The sequence below is a fragment of the Saccopteryx bilineata genome, chromosome 10 (genome assembly GCF_036850765.1).
Source record: "Saccopteryx bilineata isolate mSacBil1 chromosome 10, mSacBil1_pri_phased_curated, whole genome shotgun sequence".
Lineage (NCBI taxonomy): Eukaryota > Metazoa > Chordata > Mammalia > Chiroptera > Emballonuridae > Saccopteryx > Saccopteryx bilineata.
The window spans coordinates 7,884,759-7,904,297 of record NC_089499.1 but is presented as its reverse complement, the minus strand read 5'-3'; the positions used below and the strand labels follow the sequence as shown (position 1 = coordinate 7,904,297).

General features: G+C 51.9%; 1 protein-coding gene across 3 annotated transcripts in view; it reads left to right on the top strand.

Moving 5' to 3' along the window:
* KLHL18 (kelch like family member 18) overlaps positions 1 to 13,316 on the top strand; it is a 53,088-nt gene extending 39,772 nt beyond the window's left edge. For 2 of the 3 annotated variants that reach the window (XM_066245825.1, XM_066245827.1), the window contains exons 6-10: positions 1,046 to 1,182; positions 2,654 to 2,891; positions 6,127 to 6,231; positions 9,318 to 9,429; positions 10,139 to 13,316. In XM_066245825.1, coding sequence (XP_066101922.1) covers positions 1,046 to 1,182; positions 2,654 to 2,891; positions 6,127 to 6,231; positions 9,318 to 9,429; positions 10,139 to 10,525 — 979 coding nt within the window. In that variant the 3' untranslated portion in view covers positions 10,526 to 13,316. The remainder of the gene's footprint in view (positions 1 to 1,045; positions 1,183 to 2,653; positions 2,892 to 6,126; positions 6,232 to 9,317; positions 9,430 to 10,138) is intronic. The other variant, XM_066245826.1, reaches the window with a different exon arrangement.
* The last annotated feature ends 6,223 nt before the right edge of the window (positions 13,317 to 19,539 follow it).

Below are 19,539 nucleotides of genomic sequence, written 5' to 3'. Positions count from 1 at the left end.
GGTGCGCCTGCCGGTTGCTAGGACCCAGTGACCCTCAGTCTCAGAGGTCCTGTTGAGGAGTTTGAGCTTTACTCTGTAGACAGTGTGTAGCCGTAAAATCAAAGGCTCTTAGGAAAACAGCTTGGACTATAGTGTGGAAGGTGGAATGGAGGGTGGGGCTGGAGGCAGGGATACCAGACAGCAGCAGTTGGCTCTGTCGCCACAGTGCAGGTGAGAGATGGGTAACTGCAGGCCGTGAGCCACGGGGGTGGAAAGGAAGAATGGCCACAGGATAAAGGCTGCACACGCTGCTGCTGGAACCTTCCAAACTCAGCTCGTTTAGCCACCACCCTGCTTTCCTCCTGCCAGATGTGTGCCTGTTAGAAGATATACATCCATGGCCCTGGCCGGTTGGCTCAGCGGTAGAGCGTCGGCCTGGCGTGCGGGGGACCCGGGTTCGATTCCCAGCCAGGGCACATAGGAGAAGCGCCCATTTGCTTCTCCACCCCCCCCTCCTTCCTCTCTGTCTCTCTCTTCCCCTCCCGCAGCCGAGGCTCCATTGGAGCAAAGATGGCCTGGGCGCCGGGGATGGCTCCTTGGCCTCTGCCCCAGGCGCTAGAGTGGCTCTGGTCGCGGCAGAGCAACGCCCCGGAGGGGCAGAGCATCGCCCCCTGGTGGGCAGAGCGTCGCCCCTGGTGGGCGTGCCGGGTGGATCCCGGTCGGGCGCATGCGGGAGTCTGTCTGACTGTCTCTCCCCGTTTCCAGCTTCAGAAAAATACAAAAAAACAAAACAAAACAAAAAAAACAAACAAAAAGAAGATATACATCCTGATTATGTTAGCCAGGGTGGGCTGAGCCTGCCTTGCTCCCCTAGTGTTGAGTATGTCTCAGTAGCTGTGTGCGGTTTCTACTGGATTCAGCTGGGTTCTTTGAGACCATGCTTTCCAGAAGGCTTTGCTTCCCGGGTTCCCCTGCAGTTGGAGGTGGGGAAGCCAGGCTTGGAAATGCCACTGTGGACCTCACTGGGAAGATACTTCCCGTCCTAGCATCCTGTACCTTATTCCAGGGACCTGGTAGACGAAGCAAAAGACTACCACCTCATGCCAGAGCGCAGGCCCCACCTGCCGGCTTTCCGCACTCGGCCTCGCTGCTGCACGTCCATCGCCGGGCTCATCTATGCCGTGGGCGGCCTCAACTCAGCAGGTACATTGCACCTCCCCCGTGGCAGAGCACCTGGGACTCTGTGGATGAGGAAGCTCCAAACAGCCTAGCCTGGTCCTCTGGTCCCTCTCCTTGCGTGTCACCTTCCTTGCCTGTCTCCATTTTATGTAATTGTTCTGTAATTAGAACATGTCAGGTATTGACACCATTAAGTCAGAATACCGGAGCCAAACAGGCCCTTAGAAACTCTTGAGGCCTGTCCCCCTTACCTTACAGATGGGGAAATTGAGGCCCAGAGAACTTTTACAAGTTGATTTTGGCAGAGCAAGGACTGGAACTTGGGAACTTGGGTCCTGGCTCCTGAGCCAGCACTCTTTCTGAAATTCACATTGGCTGTGGGACGGGCTCAGCCCTGGATAGGACATAGTCAGAGACCCAGCTCTGTTACCAGGCTGATCACCTGTGCTCATATGGATCCCTGGGTTAGACTGTAAGAATGTCACTGTCGGGACAGTTCTCCAAAGACACAGTGGCTGCCACTCTCCACAGTACTTGTGGGCTCCTGTGATACACTTGACCGTCGTGTGCTCTTGGCAGCTCTTGTATCATACAGTCAAGGTTTCAGGGAAGCCCCATGGAGCCCCGCCCCCCTGCCGCCCGGGCACCACTGCAGGGCCGTAGAGATTTAGTAGAGACGGCAATACAGACACCTGAATCCTGGCAGGATGGTGGCACAGGGCGTTGTTATCTCCAGTGTGGAGGCCAGGCCTTTCACTGTCATCCAGCTTTGTGGGAGGTGGCGAGTTGGTGGGCAGTCCTGGAAGTTTTGTTTTTAATAGAAAGTTAATGAAAAGTGGGCACTAGTCTCTGCTGCTCGTTAACCACATGACCTCTAAGTTCTCAGTGGACAGCCTGTGCCCCAGAGCAGGGTGAAGCAGGGAAGGGAAGTCTTTTATTTGTTTTGCACCAAAGCCTGATGAAAGGTAGGCTTGGAATTCTCATTCCTTGCTACTGTGACTGCTGTTCACTGAGCAGTTAGTCTGTGCTAGAACTGCGCTAGGTTATTTACGTATCACGTCACTTCCCCCTCACGGCTGCTCTGCCCTGGAGCTGTCTTCATTCCAGCTGTGAGAGCAGAGGCTGGGGACACAAAGCCTCCTGCCCAGGGTCAAGGGCCAGCAAGTAAAAATGGGCGTTGGAACCCTTCCTCTGGGCATGCCTCCTGCTTCGGGGAAGAGGGTATTGATCTTCCTTTATCTCTGGCTTTAAGCAGGCAGGGTACCTCGTTGCAACTTAAAATTACCCTTTCTAGAAAGTGAATGCCTCCCATCTGATTCTGATTTTCCTCAAAGAATTAGGTTTGCCATTATTGTGGCTGAAATTTGTTAGTGGGCCCTTCCAGCTTGAGAAGTTCTGTGGGAAGTGCCGATAGAATCAAGTTAAACATTCCATATGATCAGTACCCAACAGTTGTGATCTAAACGAGTGGTCTCATTTGTTTAAATTTGAGTAGCAAATTTTTATGCAGGTGATTCCCTGAATGTGGTGGAAGTGTTCGACCCCATCGCCAACCGCTGGGAGAAGTGCCATCCCATGACAACAGCCCGCAGCCGCGTTGGCGTGGCTGTAGTGAACGGGCTTCTCTATGCCATCGGGGGATATGACGGCCAGCTACGGCTGAGCACAGTGGAGGTCTACAACCCAGAGACGGACACATGGACCAGAGTGGGGAGCATGAACAGCAAGAGAAGGTACTCTGTTCCGGAAGCCACTTGTGCCCCCGAGCAGCCCCCAGGGCGTCTGGGGAGTGCCACGTAGACAAGCAGGGCACATAAGGAAGCAGGAGCCCTGGCCTGGGAATTTCCTGCAGCCCAGCCGGCCACTGCCGGCTCCTCCTGATGGGCGAGCCCCCATTTGCTTAAAGTACCGTGCCCGCCTGGCCCGGTGAGGAGCTCGGGAGACGAGTCATGGACGTGTGGAGTCGTATTGTTAGTTCAGTGCCAGATCAGGCCTGAAGATGTGTGTTATGGAAGATTCGGTGAGAGAGAGAAGCTAGACTGGACCGTCGGGAAGATTTCAGGGAAGAGGTGGAATTAAAGTGGAAACGTGAAGAATAAGGAGTGATAAGAGGAAAATCCAAGGTGTTTTTCTTCATACTTTCTTTCCCCCAGGATCCCGGGCAGGCATGTGCTTTCACTACCCGGGGACCGTGAACCCCAGCAATGTCCTTCACTTCCGGGGAACACACCCTCCCCCGCATGCGCACATGGGCACCGGGGAGGTGGACCAAGTCCACATGTCTCTTAACACATCCCTCCATCACTACTTGCTTACTCACATTTCCTGAATAAGAAGTAGGGTGGCAGGACATCCAGACGGTGCCCATTTAACCTTCCTGGTGCTGGAGTGACGGGGCACCTCTCCTTCCGTCGGATGTGCGGAGTGTTCCCTGGGTTGAGCAGTGGGAGCTCTGGAGTGGGAGGTGGGGCTGGACAGGCTCCATGGACTTCCGCCCTCAGTGAGCCACTGCCCAGAGTGAACTGCCCGCCGTGCCTGGAGTGGGTTAGTGGTTTCAGGTGCAAGCCCAGTGTTTCTCCCCCAGGACTGACAGAGGAGAGGACAGCAGTGCAGCCCCTGCCTGTTTAACCAGAACAGCGCTACGGAGTCACTTTCACGTGCTGAGCTTCTTGACCTGTGCCCACCTTGAGGGGGGAAAAGTTATAGGATTATTTTTTAAAAGGGGCAGTTTGAAATGACTGGGCCAGTTGCTCTTTAAGGAACTTTCTGAGTATTTACCTCACAGATCGCTTCCTCGGGCCATATTGTGGGTTCACTACTTAGAAGATCATGTGACCACACAAAAAGTTCAAGTGACTGCATGTGTGGTGAGGAAGAAGAGTCAGTGTGGAAGCAAGTCCCCTGCCACATGGAAGGGTCATAGCCGTGATACACACGCCCTGTCTTCACTGGTGCCTCAAGCCAGGAGGAATCCGCCTTTGTGCCAATAAGAGCAGATTCACAAGGAGTCATAGCTGGTTTGGGGAGAAAAAAATATCTCCGTGAGATCTGCTCATCCTGAGGCAGTGAGCTAATGCTCTCATGGTCCTCCCCCTTCCCCCCATTGCCACTTTGGGGCTCCCCTCCGCACTCCTTGGATACTTGGCCGCTTTCTGTGGCCTCGAATGACTCATGGGTCCATACCCCCAACCGTGGCTGCCTTGTTTCTTTGACTGCGATCAGTTCTTCCTTGTTTGTCTGGGCTGCTTTCTAGCTTTGATGCCGTGGGTTTGGAGAGTTGTCTGGGAGGAAAGTCCTCTCTCCAGCTGTTTGCTCCCCTCGCTCTGGTTAATGCCCTGTTATTAGTAGCGTGGGTCCAGCTCCACTTCCTCCCTTTAAATTATAGGCTACCTTAAAATGTTCCCAGTCGCTTCCCTCCTGATGTCCCACATGACTGCCCCGCCGGTTGGTGACGGGCTGTTTTCTGCCCTTGTTCCTCCCTGTCCCGGGTCTTCCCGCTTTCTCTTGCGGTTGAGTGCAGCCCCACTGTCGGCATTTCCCTTACCCCTTCGTGCTCCTTCTTACCTCCTAGTTCATAGTTCAGACTTTTTTGTTGCTGCTGTGTCTGCTTCTGAAAGGATAGTGCCAGGTCCAGTGATTTGTGATCTTCCCACACACAGTCCCTGCCGAAGGCAGGTCCTTCCCTCTTTCAGACTGGCTCAGGGGGTCTATTACCACATCCCTCAAAGGGACATTGTGTGCGTCAGTTTGATTTGCTGTGTATATTTGAAAGGTGGCAGGAAGCCTGGTCTATTTTATTTTCCTATTTGTCAGACACCCAGGTATACTTATAAATCATCTCCAGTATCAGGTTTGAAAACAGTGACTCGGGAAGCTTGGCGTTCATGTTTCATTTCTCCGAGGCTCTGTGTAGAACAGAGCACATGGTTATACCAGACCCTGGGTCTTTGGATTAGGAGAGGTTGGCATTGTGAACAGCATGGGAGTGGGGCCCGTCTCTTAGGTCCAAGATGCCTGTTTGGGCAGCCGGAGAGAGGGGCCCAGCCTCCCGTGCCGGGGCTGCCCCCAGCTATGGTGACAGTGGTGCTGCTTCCTAGTAGGGTGTGGCGAGGGTGGAAAGTAGCAAATGCAGGGTACCTGACACGTGTGTGAGTGCAGGGTACCTGACACGTGTGTGAGTGTTCACGGTACCCGACACGTGTGTGAGTGCGGGGTGCCCGACACGTGTGTGAGTGCGGGGTGCCCGACACGTGTGTGAGTGTGGGGTGCCCGACACGTGTGTGAGTGCGGGGTACCTGACATGTGTAAGTGTGCAGGGTACGTGACACGTGTGAGTGCAGGGTAGGGTACCTGACACACGTGAGTGTGCAGGGTACCTGACACGTGTGAGTGTGCAGGGTACCTGACACGTGTGACTGGAGGGTACCCGACACGTGAGTGTGCAGGGTACCTGACATGTATAAGTGTGCAACAACAGGAGCTGTTCCATCACCTACTGCAACAAATTAGGTCCGTGTCAAACTTGATAGTGAAGAGAGTGGGGAAACCATGGCAACAACAGACGTGTTGAGGGCCTGTGTGTACAAAGCGCTGTCAGGGTCACCCTGATGGAGTGTGGGTCGGGAGGGAGGAATCTTGCTGAGGGGTCAGGATGGCTTCTTGAGAAGAGCGAGGAATTTCACTAGGGCCTTAAAGGTAAACAGGACCACGAGCACAGCATGGAGGGTCAGCATGAGATGTAGGAAGGACTTGGTGGGGGCAGGGAGGGAGCCCCAGTCAGGGCGGAAGACACGAGGAGCCACAGAGCAGCTTCCTTCCCGTCCATGTCCCGCCTTCAGTTAACCACACACCTGGGGTTTAGGCTGCTCTGGAAAGAGGCATCTGCGGTTAAGGTTATTTCCCAGTGAGCATGAAGGTTGCCCCAGAGAGCCTGAGGCCTGTCGGGGATGACAGCTCTGTCTGTTTCAGTGCCATGGGGACTGTCGTGCTGGACGGGCAGATCTACGTCTGTGGGGGCTATGATGGCAACTCTTCTCTCAACTCTGTGGAGACCTACTCACCTGAGACAGACAAGTAAGGACTCCGCCTCCTCCGGGGCCTGGGGCTTGCTGAACAGAATGAAGCATGGCAGCGGTAGTTACGAAATCAGGCTTCTGGTGAATAGAGCGTAGCTTACCCTGTTAGCCCTTGTAGTACCTTGCATGTACAGGGGATCCTCAGGTATGACAGTCTTACGTATGGCACTTCAAGTTTACGATCCTCATGCCCATAACAACTGTGAAAATTTGAGATGTGAGTGTTTCAGCTTTTGCTGTTAGTGCCATACTTTTTTTTTACATTCATTTTTTTCTGTTACTACAGTACCGTGTACCATGCAGTATATTTACGTCGTTTTCTTTTTTCTGTGGCTTAGTTGTGTTTTTACGTTCTAGTTATTTTACAACTGTATTAGGATAGGTAAGTCATTTAGTCTAGGGTTTGTTTCGACTTACACCAAAATTTGGGTTATGTCACTGTCGTAGGAACAGAACTGTGTCATAACCTGAGGACTCACTGTAATAGGCATTTAATAACCTTTGAGGAAATGAATGAGTGATTAAATTTTAAAAACAAATAGTCTGCATATACACTGGAAGCATTTATTTAATGTTCTGTTTGAGCTAAATCAGCCCATTATAATAATGAAAACGCAGGTGAAAGGATAAGGAATAGATGAACAGCACTTTCATAAAGTGGGTAGGATATGATTTGAAAAAAATTAAAAAGTTACATGGTCTAATAGTCAAAGAAGTTGGAAACATTGATGTCACCCCCAGAGTCCTTATCTCTTCATAATGCAACATTAGCGTTTTGGGGTTTTTTTGTTTTTTGTTTGTTTGTTTATTTTGCATTTTTCTGAAGCTGGAAACAGGGAGGCAGTCAGACTCCCGCATGCACCCGACCGGGATCCACCCAGCATGCCCGCCAGGGGGCGATGCTCTGCCCATTTGGGGCGTCGCTCTGTTGCAACCAGAGCCACTCTAGCGCCTGAGGCAGAGGCCATAGAGCCATCTTCAGCGCCCGGGCCAACTTTGCTCCAATGAAGCCTTGGCTGCTGGAGGGGAAGAGAGAGACAGAGAGGAAGGAGAGGGGAAGGGGTGGAGAAGCAGATGGGCGCTTCTCCTGTGTGCCCTGGTCGGGAATCGAACCCGGGACTCCTGCACGCCAGGCCGACGCTCTACCACTGAGCCAACCGGCCAGGGCCAACGTTAGCTTTTTTTTTTTTTTTTTTGTATTTTTCTGAAGCTGGAAACGGGGAGAGACAGTCAGACAGACTCCCGCATGCGCCCGACCAGGATCCACCCGGCACACCCACCAGGGGCGACGCTCTGCCCACCAGGGGGCGATGCTCTGCCCCTCCGGGGCGTCGCTCTGCCATGACCAGAGCCACTCTAGTGCCTGGGGCAGAGGCCAAGGAGCCATCCCCAGCTCCCGGGCCATCTTTGCTCCAATGGAGCCTTTGCTGCGGGAGGGGAAGAGAGAGACAGAGAGGAAGGAGGGGGGTGGGGGTGGAGAAGCAAATGGGCGCTTCTCCTATGTGCCCTGGCCGGGAATCAAACCCGGGTCCCCCGCACGCCAGACTGACACTCTACCGCTGAGCCAACCGGCTAGGGCCAGCATTTTAAAGATGGAAAATTCTGCAGTAAAGAGACCTGTTTAACCTCATTTTATTTATTTATTTATTTATTTTCATTTTTCTGAAGCTGGAAACGGGGAGGCAGTCAGACAGACTCCCACATGCGCCCGACCGGGATCCACCCAGCATGCCCACCAGGGGGTGATGTTCTGCCCCTCTGGGGCATTGCTCTGCTGCATTCAGAGCCATTCTAGCGCCTGAGGCAGAGGCCACAGAGCCATCCCCAGCGCCCGGGCCATCTTTGCTCCAATGGAGCCTCGGCTACGGGAGGGGAAGAGAGAGAGAGGAAGGAGAGGGGGAGGGGTGGAGAAGCAGATGGGCGCTTCTCCTGTGTGCCCTAGCCGGGAATTGAACCCGGGACTCCTGCACGCCAGGCCGACGCTCTACCGCTGAGCCAACCAGCCAGGGCCAACCTCATTTTATATAACACCTAGCACCATCTTATAGATTTTGTGGAGCACTCTTTGGAAAACACTAGCAGCGTTAGCCCCAATTTTTCATTTAAGTAATTTTTTCATGTTATGTAACAAAATATAAGCACATTAGTAGAAGGGATTCATGAAAGTGCTTTTGAGCCAATATTCCATTCATTTAACTAACTTATTATATATCAGGCAGCAAGCAGGATGTCTAAGATTGTAAGTACCCCCCAGTCTGCTGGGCCATAGGTACATCACGGTTGTCCTACCCAGGGGCCTGTGTCTGGTGCTCTGGGGCACAGAGTGGGGAACGCCTTCATCTCTGAGGTTCAGGGAGAGGCAGGGTTAGACCCGTCATGAATAGAGGGTGATGCCCATTTAGTCAGGGAGACAAGAAGAGAATCTCGGAGATAAGACAGTGCCCGGTGTGATCAGGGAGCAGGCATGGGGGGTGCGTGGCAGGGGCGAAGCTGGTGGGTAAACCAGGAGCGAATGGTAAAGAACCGCCTTAGGGAAGTTGGACTGCCTTAGAGGAGACAGTGAGGAGCCACTGGAGGGATGTGCTGCTCAGGGTCCAAACGGAAATGGCCTGACTGCCAGCCCACCTGTGAGGGCTGTTTCAGTGGTCCAGGTGAGAGGCCAGGAGATGGGGACAAGCGGTGGCTGGGAGGAGAGCCAGCCGGGAATTGGCGACCACATGAACGTTAGGGATGAGGGAGAAGAGGCCAGAAAAATGCCGAGTTTACAAGTACAGCAACTAGGTAGCTACTGAGCCTTGAACAAGGTCGGGCAGTGCAGGGAGGAGCCCACGTGGAAGAGAGGCCTTGTTTGGGCCCTGCTGATTTCAGGGCCTTGGAGAAGAGCCACTGAGGGTCTGAGGCTGGGGGCGAGGCAGCAGCAGAGAAGGCTGTCCACAGGTGGTGGCCGAGGGGACTAAGAGGCGGGGAGGCTGCCCAGGCCGAGAAGGAGAACAGCACGGTGCTCCCGAACCTTTTTCTGCTGTCTTTGGAGGACAGGGACACCAGATCTCACGCGTTCCCCTCTGCTCTGGCTCTTTCCTGAAGGTGGACAGTGGTGACCCCAATGAGCTCGAACCGCAGTGCTGCTGGGGTCACAGTCTTTGAGGGCAGGATCTATGTGTCGGGCGGTCACGACGGTCTGCAGATCTTCAACAGCGTGAGTCTGGGCTGTTGCTGGGCTGAGGGCACCCACTCCTTCCTTCTTTGAGAGCTATTTGCAAAGGCGGTTTTCTGGAAGAAACTTGAGCCTTCCCATTGCTGGGTAAGCTCAAGTATACGGCCAGCAAGGTTTTGGGCCGTATACTGTGTGAGCTCTGAGATTCTGAGGATGGGAACCGATGTGCACCAGGGAGGCCGAGTGTCGCCACTCCTCCCAACCCTGTTTGGTTCTGCATCGAATGTTTCATGAGACCTGGTGGGGGTTGCGCCTACAGTAAGACCAATTAGACGGCAGCGTGTGACTACAGACAGTTGGATTCTGCATAATTTGTTTGAAAGGAAACCTCAGCAGCTATTTACCAGCAGCTGGGTCCCCGAGTCCGTCAGGGCTGCAGTGGGAACGCACTCTGGACGGGTTTCGGGAGACCTGCCCTCGCCGGCTCTGTCCCTCCACGGTGGAGCAGCCATGGGCGAGTCCTTCATTGAGTTCCTTAGACAGAATGGAAGGAAGGGGTCCGATTAGGCTCTTTCACCTGTCCCTGTCGGCCCAAGAGCAGAGGGGACAGCGTCAGAGCCAGAGCATGTGCTGGCAGAAGTCCTCGTCCCTGGGCGTCCCGCTGGGGTCTGACACTGTGAGGCCTCTGCCCACGAGGGCACCCATGCCTGGGCCTTGGCTCTGACTGTCCTGTGCCTCTTTCCCTACTCAGGTGGAGCACTACAACCACCACACGGCCACCTGGCACCCAGCCGCCGGCATGCTCAACAAGCGCTGCCGCCACGGAGCCGCCTCTCTGGGGAGCAAGATGTTCGTCTGCGGGGGCTACGACGGCTCTGGCTTCCTCAGCATCGCCGAGGTGTACAGCTCCGTCGCGGACCAGTGGTGCCTGATCGTGCCCATGCACACGCGCCGCAGTCGCGTCTCCCTCGTGGCCAGCTGTGGGCGCCTCTATGCTGTGGGGGGCTATGATGGACAGTCGAACCTCAGTTCGGTGGAGATGTACGACCCGGAGACAGACCGCTGGACATTTATGGCCCCCATGGCATGTCACGAGGGAGGGGTCGGTGTGGGCTGCATTCCTCTCCTCACCATCTGAGATGGAGAATGGGATGCGGTGGGGCAGGGATCTGGTACAAACACAGCGCTTCCTCCCGGGGGCCGTCCCTCTCGGGAGAGGCAGTGGCCAGAAGACGGGGGGACATGTGAGCTCGCCAGAGGTACAGTTTTTCCAGGTGCTTAAGTCTTCCCTCACTGTGCTGCCCTTGTGACCTCCAAGTTGAGGTCATCAAGATGCACAGCATGGGACAGAAGCCCCTCTGGGTCCCACAGCTGGTGACACGCGACTGCTTTGCTGGTCCACACATCTCCAGCTCCACCTGCCACAGCTCTGGGCTACCCCAGGCAGACAGCCTTCCATCTGACACTCCTCGCCTGCTGTCCTCCAACCATGTAGTGGCCAATTTGTGCAGGGTGGCTGCAGCGGCCAAGCCTGTGCGGACGGGGTGTCGTGGACAGGACGACGCACGCCTGCGTGTTCTCCCCGCCGGCGAGGGCGTGGTCTGGGTCAGGTGCCTGGCAGCAGGCGAGCAGCTCCTTCTGTCCTGGGCGCAGAGGCTTCTGTCCTCGTCTCTGGGAAGCAGGGTGAACGGAAGCTTTTCCCATGTCTGATTTTGGGATTTTGGTGAGATGTTTTTCATCTTATTCAGGAGAAACAGAAGAAAAAAAGATACTTGAAAGAAACTGAGGGAAATTTAAAGAAACACTTGAAAGAAACTGGAAAGAAAAATACTTTTTTTTTAAGTGAACATTTTTTGCAAGAAGAAAACATGAACAAATAAAAAGACACTAAAGGGAAATCTGTGTTTAAATAGAAAACCACCCAACATGAAAAGGGCGGTGACCGCCCCCACATTCGGATCCCAGGGTCCTGAGGCCTCGTGTAGCACTTGGGGATCCCTCTGAGCCCCAGCGTGTCTGGAGTCAGTGCACTCGACTGGTCCTGTGGCAAGGTGCTCATGGGGTTTGTCTTCACACCCATCATCAGAGGACTTTTTTAATCGTAGGCTTAGCGAGTCTGCTGAATTACTGCCACTCTTCTAGGGGGGGGCTCCCAGCTGGTCACTGGAGGATCCGGGTGCCCCTGTGGTTACCTCCCACTGCCACCATGGCGCTCACTCAGACTCCCCACCCCACTGTCATTCCTTTCTCACATGACCAGCAGAAACGGCGGGTCTGGCCAGTCTCACTTGCCCGTCGTCATTCTTAGCTAGCTGTCTCATTGCGATGCTTCCGGGGCACATCTGTACCTCCAGCCTCACCAAGGACTTGGTCCTTCCACCAGTCGTGGGCTGGCTTGGTCTGGTAACTTGTCTATCCTGCCAGTCCACTGCTCCTCCATCCACTCGCCAATTCCAGGGGCCTGGCCTGCCTCCGGCCCTTGGCAGACTGTTCAGCAAGGTGGACCATTACATTCAAGCAAAACTGACTTTATGATACAGAGGACTAAAGGCTGAAAGACTCTTGCTGCTACAAAGAACAGAGTTTATATTTCTTCCTCTGAGCTTAGCAAATGACCTCTTGAAGATACCCCATGCTCCTTCCTCCCCTTCCCTGGATTGAACCTTCATGTAGCACAGCAGGGCCTGAACAGGAGGACACCTTGTGTTACCGATGCACTGGGCAGTGGAGCTGTCCTTCAACTGCTGCTGCCAAAATCTGGTGTTTTACAATGCTTCCAGGAAGACTAAAAGAGGGTACAATTACTTTAGTGCAGACTGGGTCTTAGGGTCCTGATCTCCACCTGGGTGGTCTCCAGTCCACGGCTGGGGCTTGGAAGTCTGTTCAGAAAGGCACAACGTGGAGCCTGAGACGTCTTCCTCCGTGGTTTACCAGGGTGCAATCGCCATGTATCCAGAGGAGAAGTACCTTTGTTGCCTGCCACTTAGGCGCTGGGCCTCTGTTACAAGCACTTGAAAATGATGTTTTTGTTTTGTTTCTTTTTTAACAACTGAGTCTGAGAGAGTTTAGCCTGAGCTCGTGGAGGAGCTCTGACATTCCGCACTCCCTCTTGGTTTGGCTAGAAGTAGACTCGAAGGAGGTGGGGGTCTGTATTTCCTGGTAGAGGGGAGTGTGTCAGCACTCATCTTATTATAAAAAAAACCCCTTGTTTTGTGAATTTGAAGCAGCACTGACAAGCCTGGATTGTGAAGGTGTGAAAAATCCGTTAGTGGGCTAATAAACGGGCCTTGCCTGGTCCTTAGGGTGCTGGCCCAGATTCCGCCACTGGGGTGGTAGATCATTTTCCGTGATCTGCTGCTCTTGTGGCCTGCCTGAGTGCACTCCCACCTCCGGGTGTGGAAGTGACATGCTGCACCTGACAGCAGTTCCAGGTAAGATGAAGCCAACTCCTGGACCGGGGCCCCGAGCACAGGCGCACCAACAGCGACACTGTCACACTCTTCACAGCCATTCCTCAGTATGATGGTGAATGTTTGCAAATGGCTGATCTGGCCCTTTGTGTTGAAGCCTTTCCAGTAACGCTGTGAAAAGAAGAGACATCACCCAACGATATTGTGAAAGGCTGTGACTAGGAGGTAGGACAGATAACTCTGCTCCATGGGCTTGGGGTCCAGCCCAGCTCTGAGCAGAGGACTGACCTTCTATGTCCTCGGGCATATCCCCTTAGATAGCACATGGGTTTCATCTGAGGTCAAAGCCAAGATGGTAGCTGAAGATCAGCCTTTTGACTTGGCCACAGAGATGTGAGTAGGTAGAAATTATGCTCCTGCCTCCCCAATTTATTGTTTCCCAGAAAATCTTACTTTTATTTATAGAACGCATGTCTTGTGTTAAGAAACCAAAGAGAAATAAAGAGTACACTTCTAATATCTTCTTGCCCTTTCCTGATTTATTTTTTAAGTACATATTAGAAGTAAATTGTATTTTTATTATAATTCAGTAATAAAAATATATTGGACAAAGTAAAAATATGCAGGTGAAAATAAGGAAAAAGCCAGATGGAGCAAAAGCAGTTTGCTGAAAAATACACAAAAGACGTCACATATTTCTCCCACCCTGACCACCCTTCTCTTGGATTCCCTTTCACTCGCTGCCGTCGGACCCCAGAGTGAGCCCCCAGTGGACGGGTGGGCCTGCTGACGGCCTGGAGCCTCCAGCTCCTTTCCATACCCCAGGCCCGAGGGGCTTTGGTGCACATGAGTCCAACTAGCTGCAGTCACTAGAAAATTCTTTTATTTTTATTGAATTTATTGGGGTGACATTTGTTAATAAAATTTCAGGTTTCAGAGGTACTAGTCTGGAATACATCATCTGTATATTATGAGTTCACCACCCCGAGTCAAGTTACCTTCGGTCACCGTTTGTTGCCCCTTTCCCCTCTCCTACGTCACCAGAAGAATTGTACAGCACAGATTCTTTGTAGGTCCCGCCTCAGAGACGGGGCCCTGGGGCTGGGACACAGCTGAGGCACTCAGGTGTGGGCGTCTCCCCTTGAGAACTCGACTCCTACGTTTCATGTTCACTTTTCCAACAAAAGCGTGTTCCTGATCTGCCTTCCCGAGGTTACACCCTGGTTGCTGGGTTGTGGATATTAAGAGATTCTTCATTCACACTTTTTTTTTTTTTTTGTATTTTTCTGAAGCTGGATACGGGGATAGACAGTCAGACAGACTCCCGCATGCGCCCGAATGGGATCCACCCGGCACGCCCACCAGGGGGTGACGCTCTGCCCACTAGGGGGCGACGCTCTGCCCACCAAGGAGCGATGCTCTGCCCCTTTGGGGCGTTGCTCTGTCACGACCAGAGCCACTCCAGCGCCTGGGGCAGAGGCCAAGGAGCCATCCCCAGCACCCGGGCCATCTTAGCTCCAATGGAGCCTCGCTGCAGGAGGGGAAGAGAGAGACAGAGAGGAAGGAGAGGGTGAGGGGTGGAGAAGCAGATGGGCGCTTCTCCTATGTGCCCTGGCCGGGAATAAAACCCGAGACTTCTGCACGCCAGGCCAACGCTCTACCACTGAGCCAACCGGCCAGGGCCTCATTCACACTTTTCCAAAAATCAGCTTATGGTCAGGCTTATCCTCTGGGTAATGGCTGTACTTGGATGGCAACTTTATATGTTCATTTTTTGGAAGGGTATGCCAGTTTCCACGTACACCCCACCAGCATGTGTTTCACACATAAGCACTGTCTGCTCTCACTCTGCCTTCTCAGGAGTCCCCACAGAGTAGGCAGCACGGCTCAGGTTAGCATGGAGAAACTGCCTCAGAAGAGCAAGTAACTGAACCTGGTCCAACTGCTGGTGCTACTGTTAACAGCTGAGCCCAGATCTCCATATGAACGCCAGGTTTGCCTGAGGAGAGCAGTGTCTTTGACCTTTAAAGTGGCTGAGGGTCCGGGCTCCACGCCCAGCGTGGGGAGGTCTGCTGCCTGGCGCTGTGATGGACTTCAGAGAAGCAGCCCAGGCCGTGAGGGAAAGAGAAGAAATCGTGTAGATTACAGAACCAGGCACCTCCGTGCCACAACAGGCAGCCAGGCTCTCTCTGCGCTGTGTTACGGGAGAAAGGCCTGTGCCTGCAAAGTACCACCAGGCCTTTCCACGTGGGCTACACCTTTTGCTCAGAACCAGGGAGCCCATCGTGAGTGGGCTGGTGACCTTTGGCTATGCGCATCTGCTCGACTTTCTGTTCCCTTTTTTGTTCTTCGGACTCCTCCCCTCACACAAGCAGCAGAGCTCATTCTTTTTTTTTCATTATGTAATTTTTTTTTTTTCTTTTCTGAAGCTGGAGAGACAGTCAGACAGACTCCCGCATGCGCCCAACGAGGATCCACCCGGCACACCCACCAGGGGCGGTGCTCTGCCCACCAGGGGGCGACGCTCTCCCGAGACCAGAGCCACTCCAGCGCCTGGGGCAGAGGCTAAGGAGCCATCCCCAGCGCCCGGGCCATCCCTGCTCCAATGGAGCCTCTCTGCGGGAGGGGAAGAGAGAGACAGAGAGGAAGGAGGGGGAGGTGGAGAAGCAAATGGGCGCCTCTCCCATGTGCCCTGGCCGGGAATCGAACCCGGGTCCCCCGCACGCCAGGCCGACGCTCTACCGCTGAGCCAACCGGCCAGGGCCTATTTTTTTTTTTTTACAGAGATAGAGAGAGAGGGATAGATAGGGACAGACAGACAGGAATGGAGAGAGATGAGAAGCATCAATCATCAGTTTTTCGTTGCAACACCTTAGTTGTTCATTGATTGCTTTCTCATATGTGCCTTGACCATGGGTCTTCAGCAGACTGAGTGACCCTATTCTCAAGCAAGCGACCTTGGGTCCAGGCTGGTGAGCTTTTTTTACTCAAACCAGATGAGCCTGCGCTCAAACTGGCGACCTCGGGGTCTCGAACCGGGGTCCTCAGCATCTCAGTCCAACGCTTTAACCACTGCACCGCCGCCTGGTCAGGCCAGAGCCCATTCTTCACGCCAAAGGCAAACACTACTGGTTTTTATTGCTGCTCCTGATAACATTCTACAACCAAAACATGACACAGGAATCGTACAGCTCATATAGACATCCCACACTTCACTGCTCCCAATCTGCTCTCATGGGAGATGTTTTCCTCTTTGATGGATTTCAGCTTCCTATTTATCTTTTTTAGGTTTACAGTTTAGGATAAAAGCCCAGGTTCAGTAGCATGGCATAGAAAGCCACCATGACCGGGCACTTGTCCCCACTCAGCCTCCCTGAAAACGGCCCTTCAGGGTGTCCGTTTAGATGGCACCCCTGCAGGAGAGCATCTCTGGAGGGCCCGGTGCCCCTCCCTGTGCGTGTCCCTACCTCACCGGAGCAGTGGCCTGTCTGCTCGTCCTGTGTGGATGGTAAGCTCCTGGAGGCTCTCCATTATTGTGCACCCAGCACGGGGCACAAAGAAGAGGTGCAACTACTTTTTTTTTTAACTTGAGGACAGTCAGGTACATCCACATTCCAAGTTTGCTTAGTCATGCTTCCCTAATCTGCCTCTGTTTTGCATCACTGATTTTTAAAGTTTTACTGAGTTATAATTTACATCCCTTAACATTCACCCATTTTAAGTATGCAATGCAGTGATTTTTCATAAATGTTCAGAGTTGTGCAACCATTACCACTATCCTATTTTGGAATATTTTCATCATTCCCAAAAGTTCCCTCTTCTCTCTTGCCCGTGTGAAGTCAGTCATCCTCAGGCAACCACCGTTCTGCTGTTTTCTAGATTTGCCTATTCTGGACATTTCATATAAATGGAATCATACAGCCTGACTGGTGGTAGCACAGCAGATAGAGCATCGACATGGGATGCTGAGGTCCCAAGTTCAAAACCCTGAGGTCACCGGCTTGAGCACAGGGTCACCAGCTTGAGCGTGGAATCACCGAAATGATCCTGTGGTGGCTGGCTTGAGCAAGAGGTCACTGACTCGGCTTGAGTTCCACTCCGCCCCCCCCCACCATTCCCATCAAGACACATATGAGAGGTAATCAATGAACAACTAAAGTGATGCAACCCTGAGTTGATGCTTCTCATCTTTCTCCCTTTCTCTCTACTTTGCTTGAAAAAATAAAATAAAGGCCCTGGCCAGTTGGCTCAGTGGTAGAGTGTCAGCCCAGCGTGTGGAAGTCCCGGGTTCGATTCCCAGTCAGGGCACACAGGAGAAGTGCCCATCTGCTTCTCCACCCTCCCCCTCTCCTTCCTCTCTATCTCTCTCTTCTCCTTCCGCAGCCAAGGTTCCATTGGAACAAAGATGGCTCGGGTGCTGGGGATGGCTCCATGGCTTCTGCCTCAGGCGCTAGAATGGCTCCACTTGCAATGGAGCAATGCCCCAGATGGGCAGAGCATCGCCCCCTGGTGGGCATGCCGGGTGGATCCTGGTCAGGTACATGTGGGAATCTGTCTGACTGACTCCTCACTTCTAATTTTGGAAAAATACAAACAAACAAATAAATAAATAAATAATAAAAAATAAAATAAAAAATAAATGGACTCATACAATATGTGGTCGTTTGTGTCTGGCTTCTTTTTTTAAAAAAAATTACTAGCCCTGGCCGGTTGGCTCAGTGGTAGAGCATCGGCCTGGTGTGCTGGAGTCCCAGGTTTGATTCCCGGCCAGGGCACACAGGAGAAGCGCCCATCTGCTTCTTCACCCCTCCCCCTCTCCTTTCTCTCTGTCTCTCTCTTCCCCTCCTGCAGCCAGGGCTCCATGGGAGCAAAGTTGGCCCGGGCGCTGAGGATGGCTCCATGGCTTCTGCCTCAGGTGCTAGAATGGCCCTGGTTGCAACAGAGTGATGCCCCGGATGGGCAGAGCATTGCCCCCTGGTGGGCATACTGAGTGATCCCGGTTGGGCGCATGCGGGAGTCTGTCTGACTGCCTCCCCATTTCCAACTTCAGAAAAATACAAAAAAAAAATTACTAATTTTTTGTTTTTAAGAGAGAGGTGAAAGGAGAGAAAGAGAGAGAAACATTGCACAGCCCTGTAACCAACTGAGCTACCCTCCCAGGGCTCTGGCTTCTTTTTTTTAGAATTTTTTCAGTTTTGTCCATGTTGTAGAATGTATCAATAGCTTGTTTCTTTTATTGTTCCTGAATAGTTTTCAACCATGTGAATATGCCACATTTTATCTATTTTCTTCCACTAAATAGTGATGGATATTTAGATTGTTTCCAGTTTGGGGCTATTATGAATAATACTGCTATGATATACAAGTCTTTGTGGATGTGTTTTCATTCCTCTTTGGTAGACTCCTTAGGAATAGAATTGTTGGGTCATTTGATAAGTTTAACTTTTTAAGATAACTGATAGGCCCTGGCTGGTTGGCTCAGTGGTAGTGTCGGCCCAGCATGTGGATGTCCCGGGTTCAATTTCCAGTCTGGGCACACAGGAGAAGCTCTTCTCTACTCCACCCCCTCCTCCTCTTGCTTCTGTCTCTCTCTCCTCCTCCTCTCCTGCAGCCATGGCTTGATTGGAGTGAGTTGGCCCCGGGCACTGAGGATGGCTCCATGGCCTCTGCCTCAGGCACTAAAAAATGGCTTCAGTTGCAACAGAGCAAGGGCCCCAGATAGGCAGAGCATTGCCCCCTGGTGGCCTTACCGGGTGGATCCCAGTCAGGGCATGTGGAAATCTGTCTCTGCCTCCCCTTCTCTTACTAAAAAAAAAAAAGAGAGAGAGAAAAAAAACTGATAAGCTTTTCCATAGTTGCTGTACCATTTTACACCCCTCTCAGCAATGGATGAGGGCTCAGGGTTCTTCACATCATTTCAATTCCTGGAATTCTCTCTCTTTGGTTATAGCCATTCTAGTGGATGTGAAGTGATATCTCACTGTGGTTTAATTCTCATTTCTTTACCAATTAATAATTTTGAGTATCTTTTCATGTCCTGTTAGCCATTTGCATATCTTTGGTGAAATACCTACTCAAATTTGCCCATTTTAAAATTAGATTTTATTAATGAGTTATATGAATTCTTTACATATTCTGAATATAAATCTTTTATCAGGTATATTATTTGCAAATATTTCTCCCAGCTAATCTTCTCATTTTCTTAATGCTTTCTTTTGAATTGTAGAAGTTTTAAAATTTTAAAGTATAGTTTATTAATTCTTTTTTGGATTATGCATTTAGTGTCATATCTTAAGAAACTTTTGCCCAAACCAAGGCCATGAGGAAATTCTTCTAGAGGTTTTATAATGTTAGCACTTAAATAGGTGATGACCCCTTTGGAGTTTAGCTTTTTTAATTCATCTTTTTGGGCATGGATATCTATTTGTCTCAGCACATTTGTTGGAAAGATTTCTCTTTCTCCACTGAATTGCTTTGGTGCCTTTGTTGAAATCAGTTAACCATAAATGTAAGTTTATTTCTAGACTCTCAGTTCTGTTCCATTGATCTAATAGGCTTGTCTCTGAGTCAATACCTCACTGATTATATGGTATTGATTTTTCCATCTCCGAAGTTAAGTCTTAAAATTGGATAATGTAAGTCCACCAAACTTGGTTCTTTTTCAAAATTCTCTTGACTATTTTAGGTGCACTGCACTCCCATATAACCTTTATGACCAGCTTGCTTATACAGAAGTGCCTTC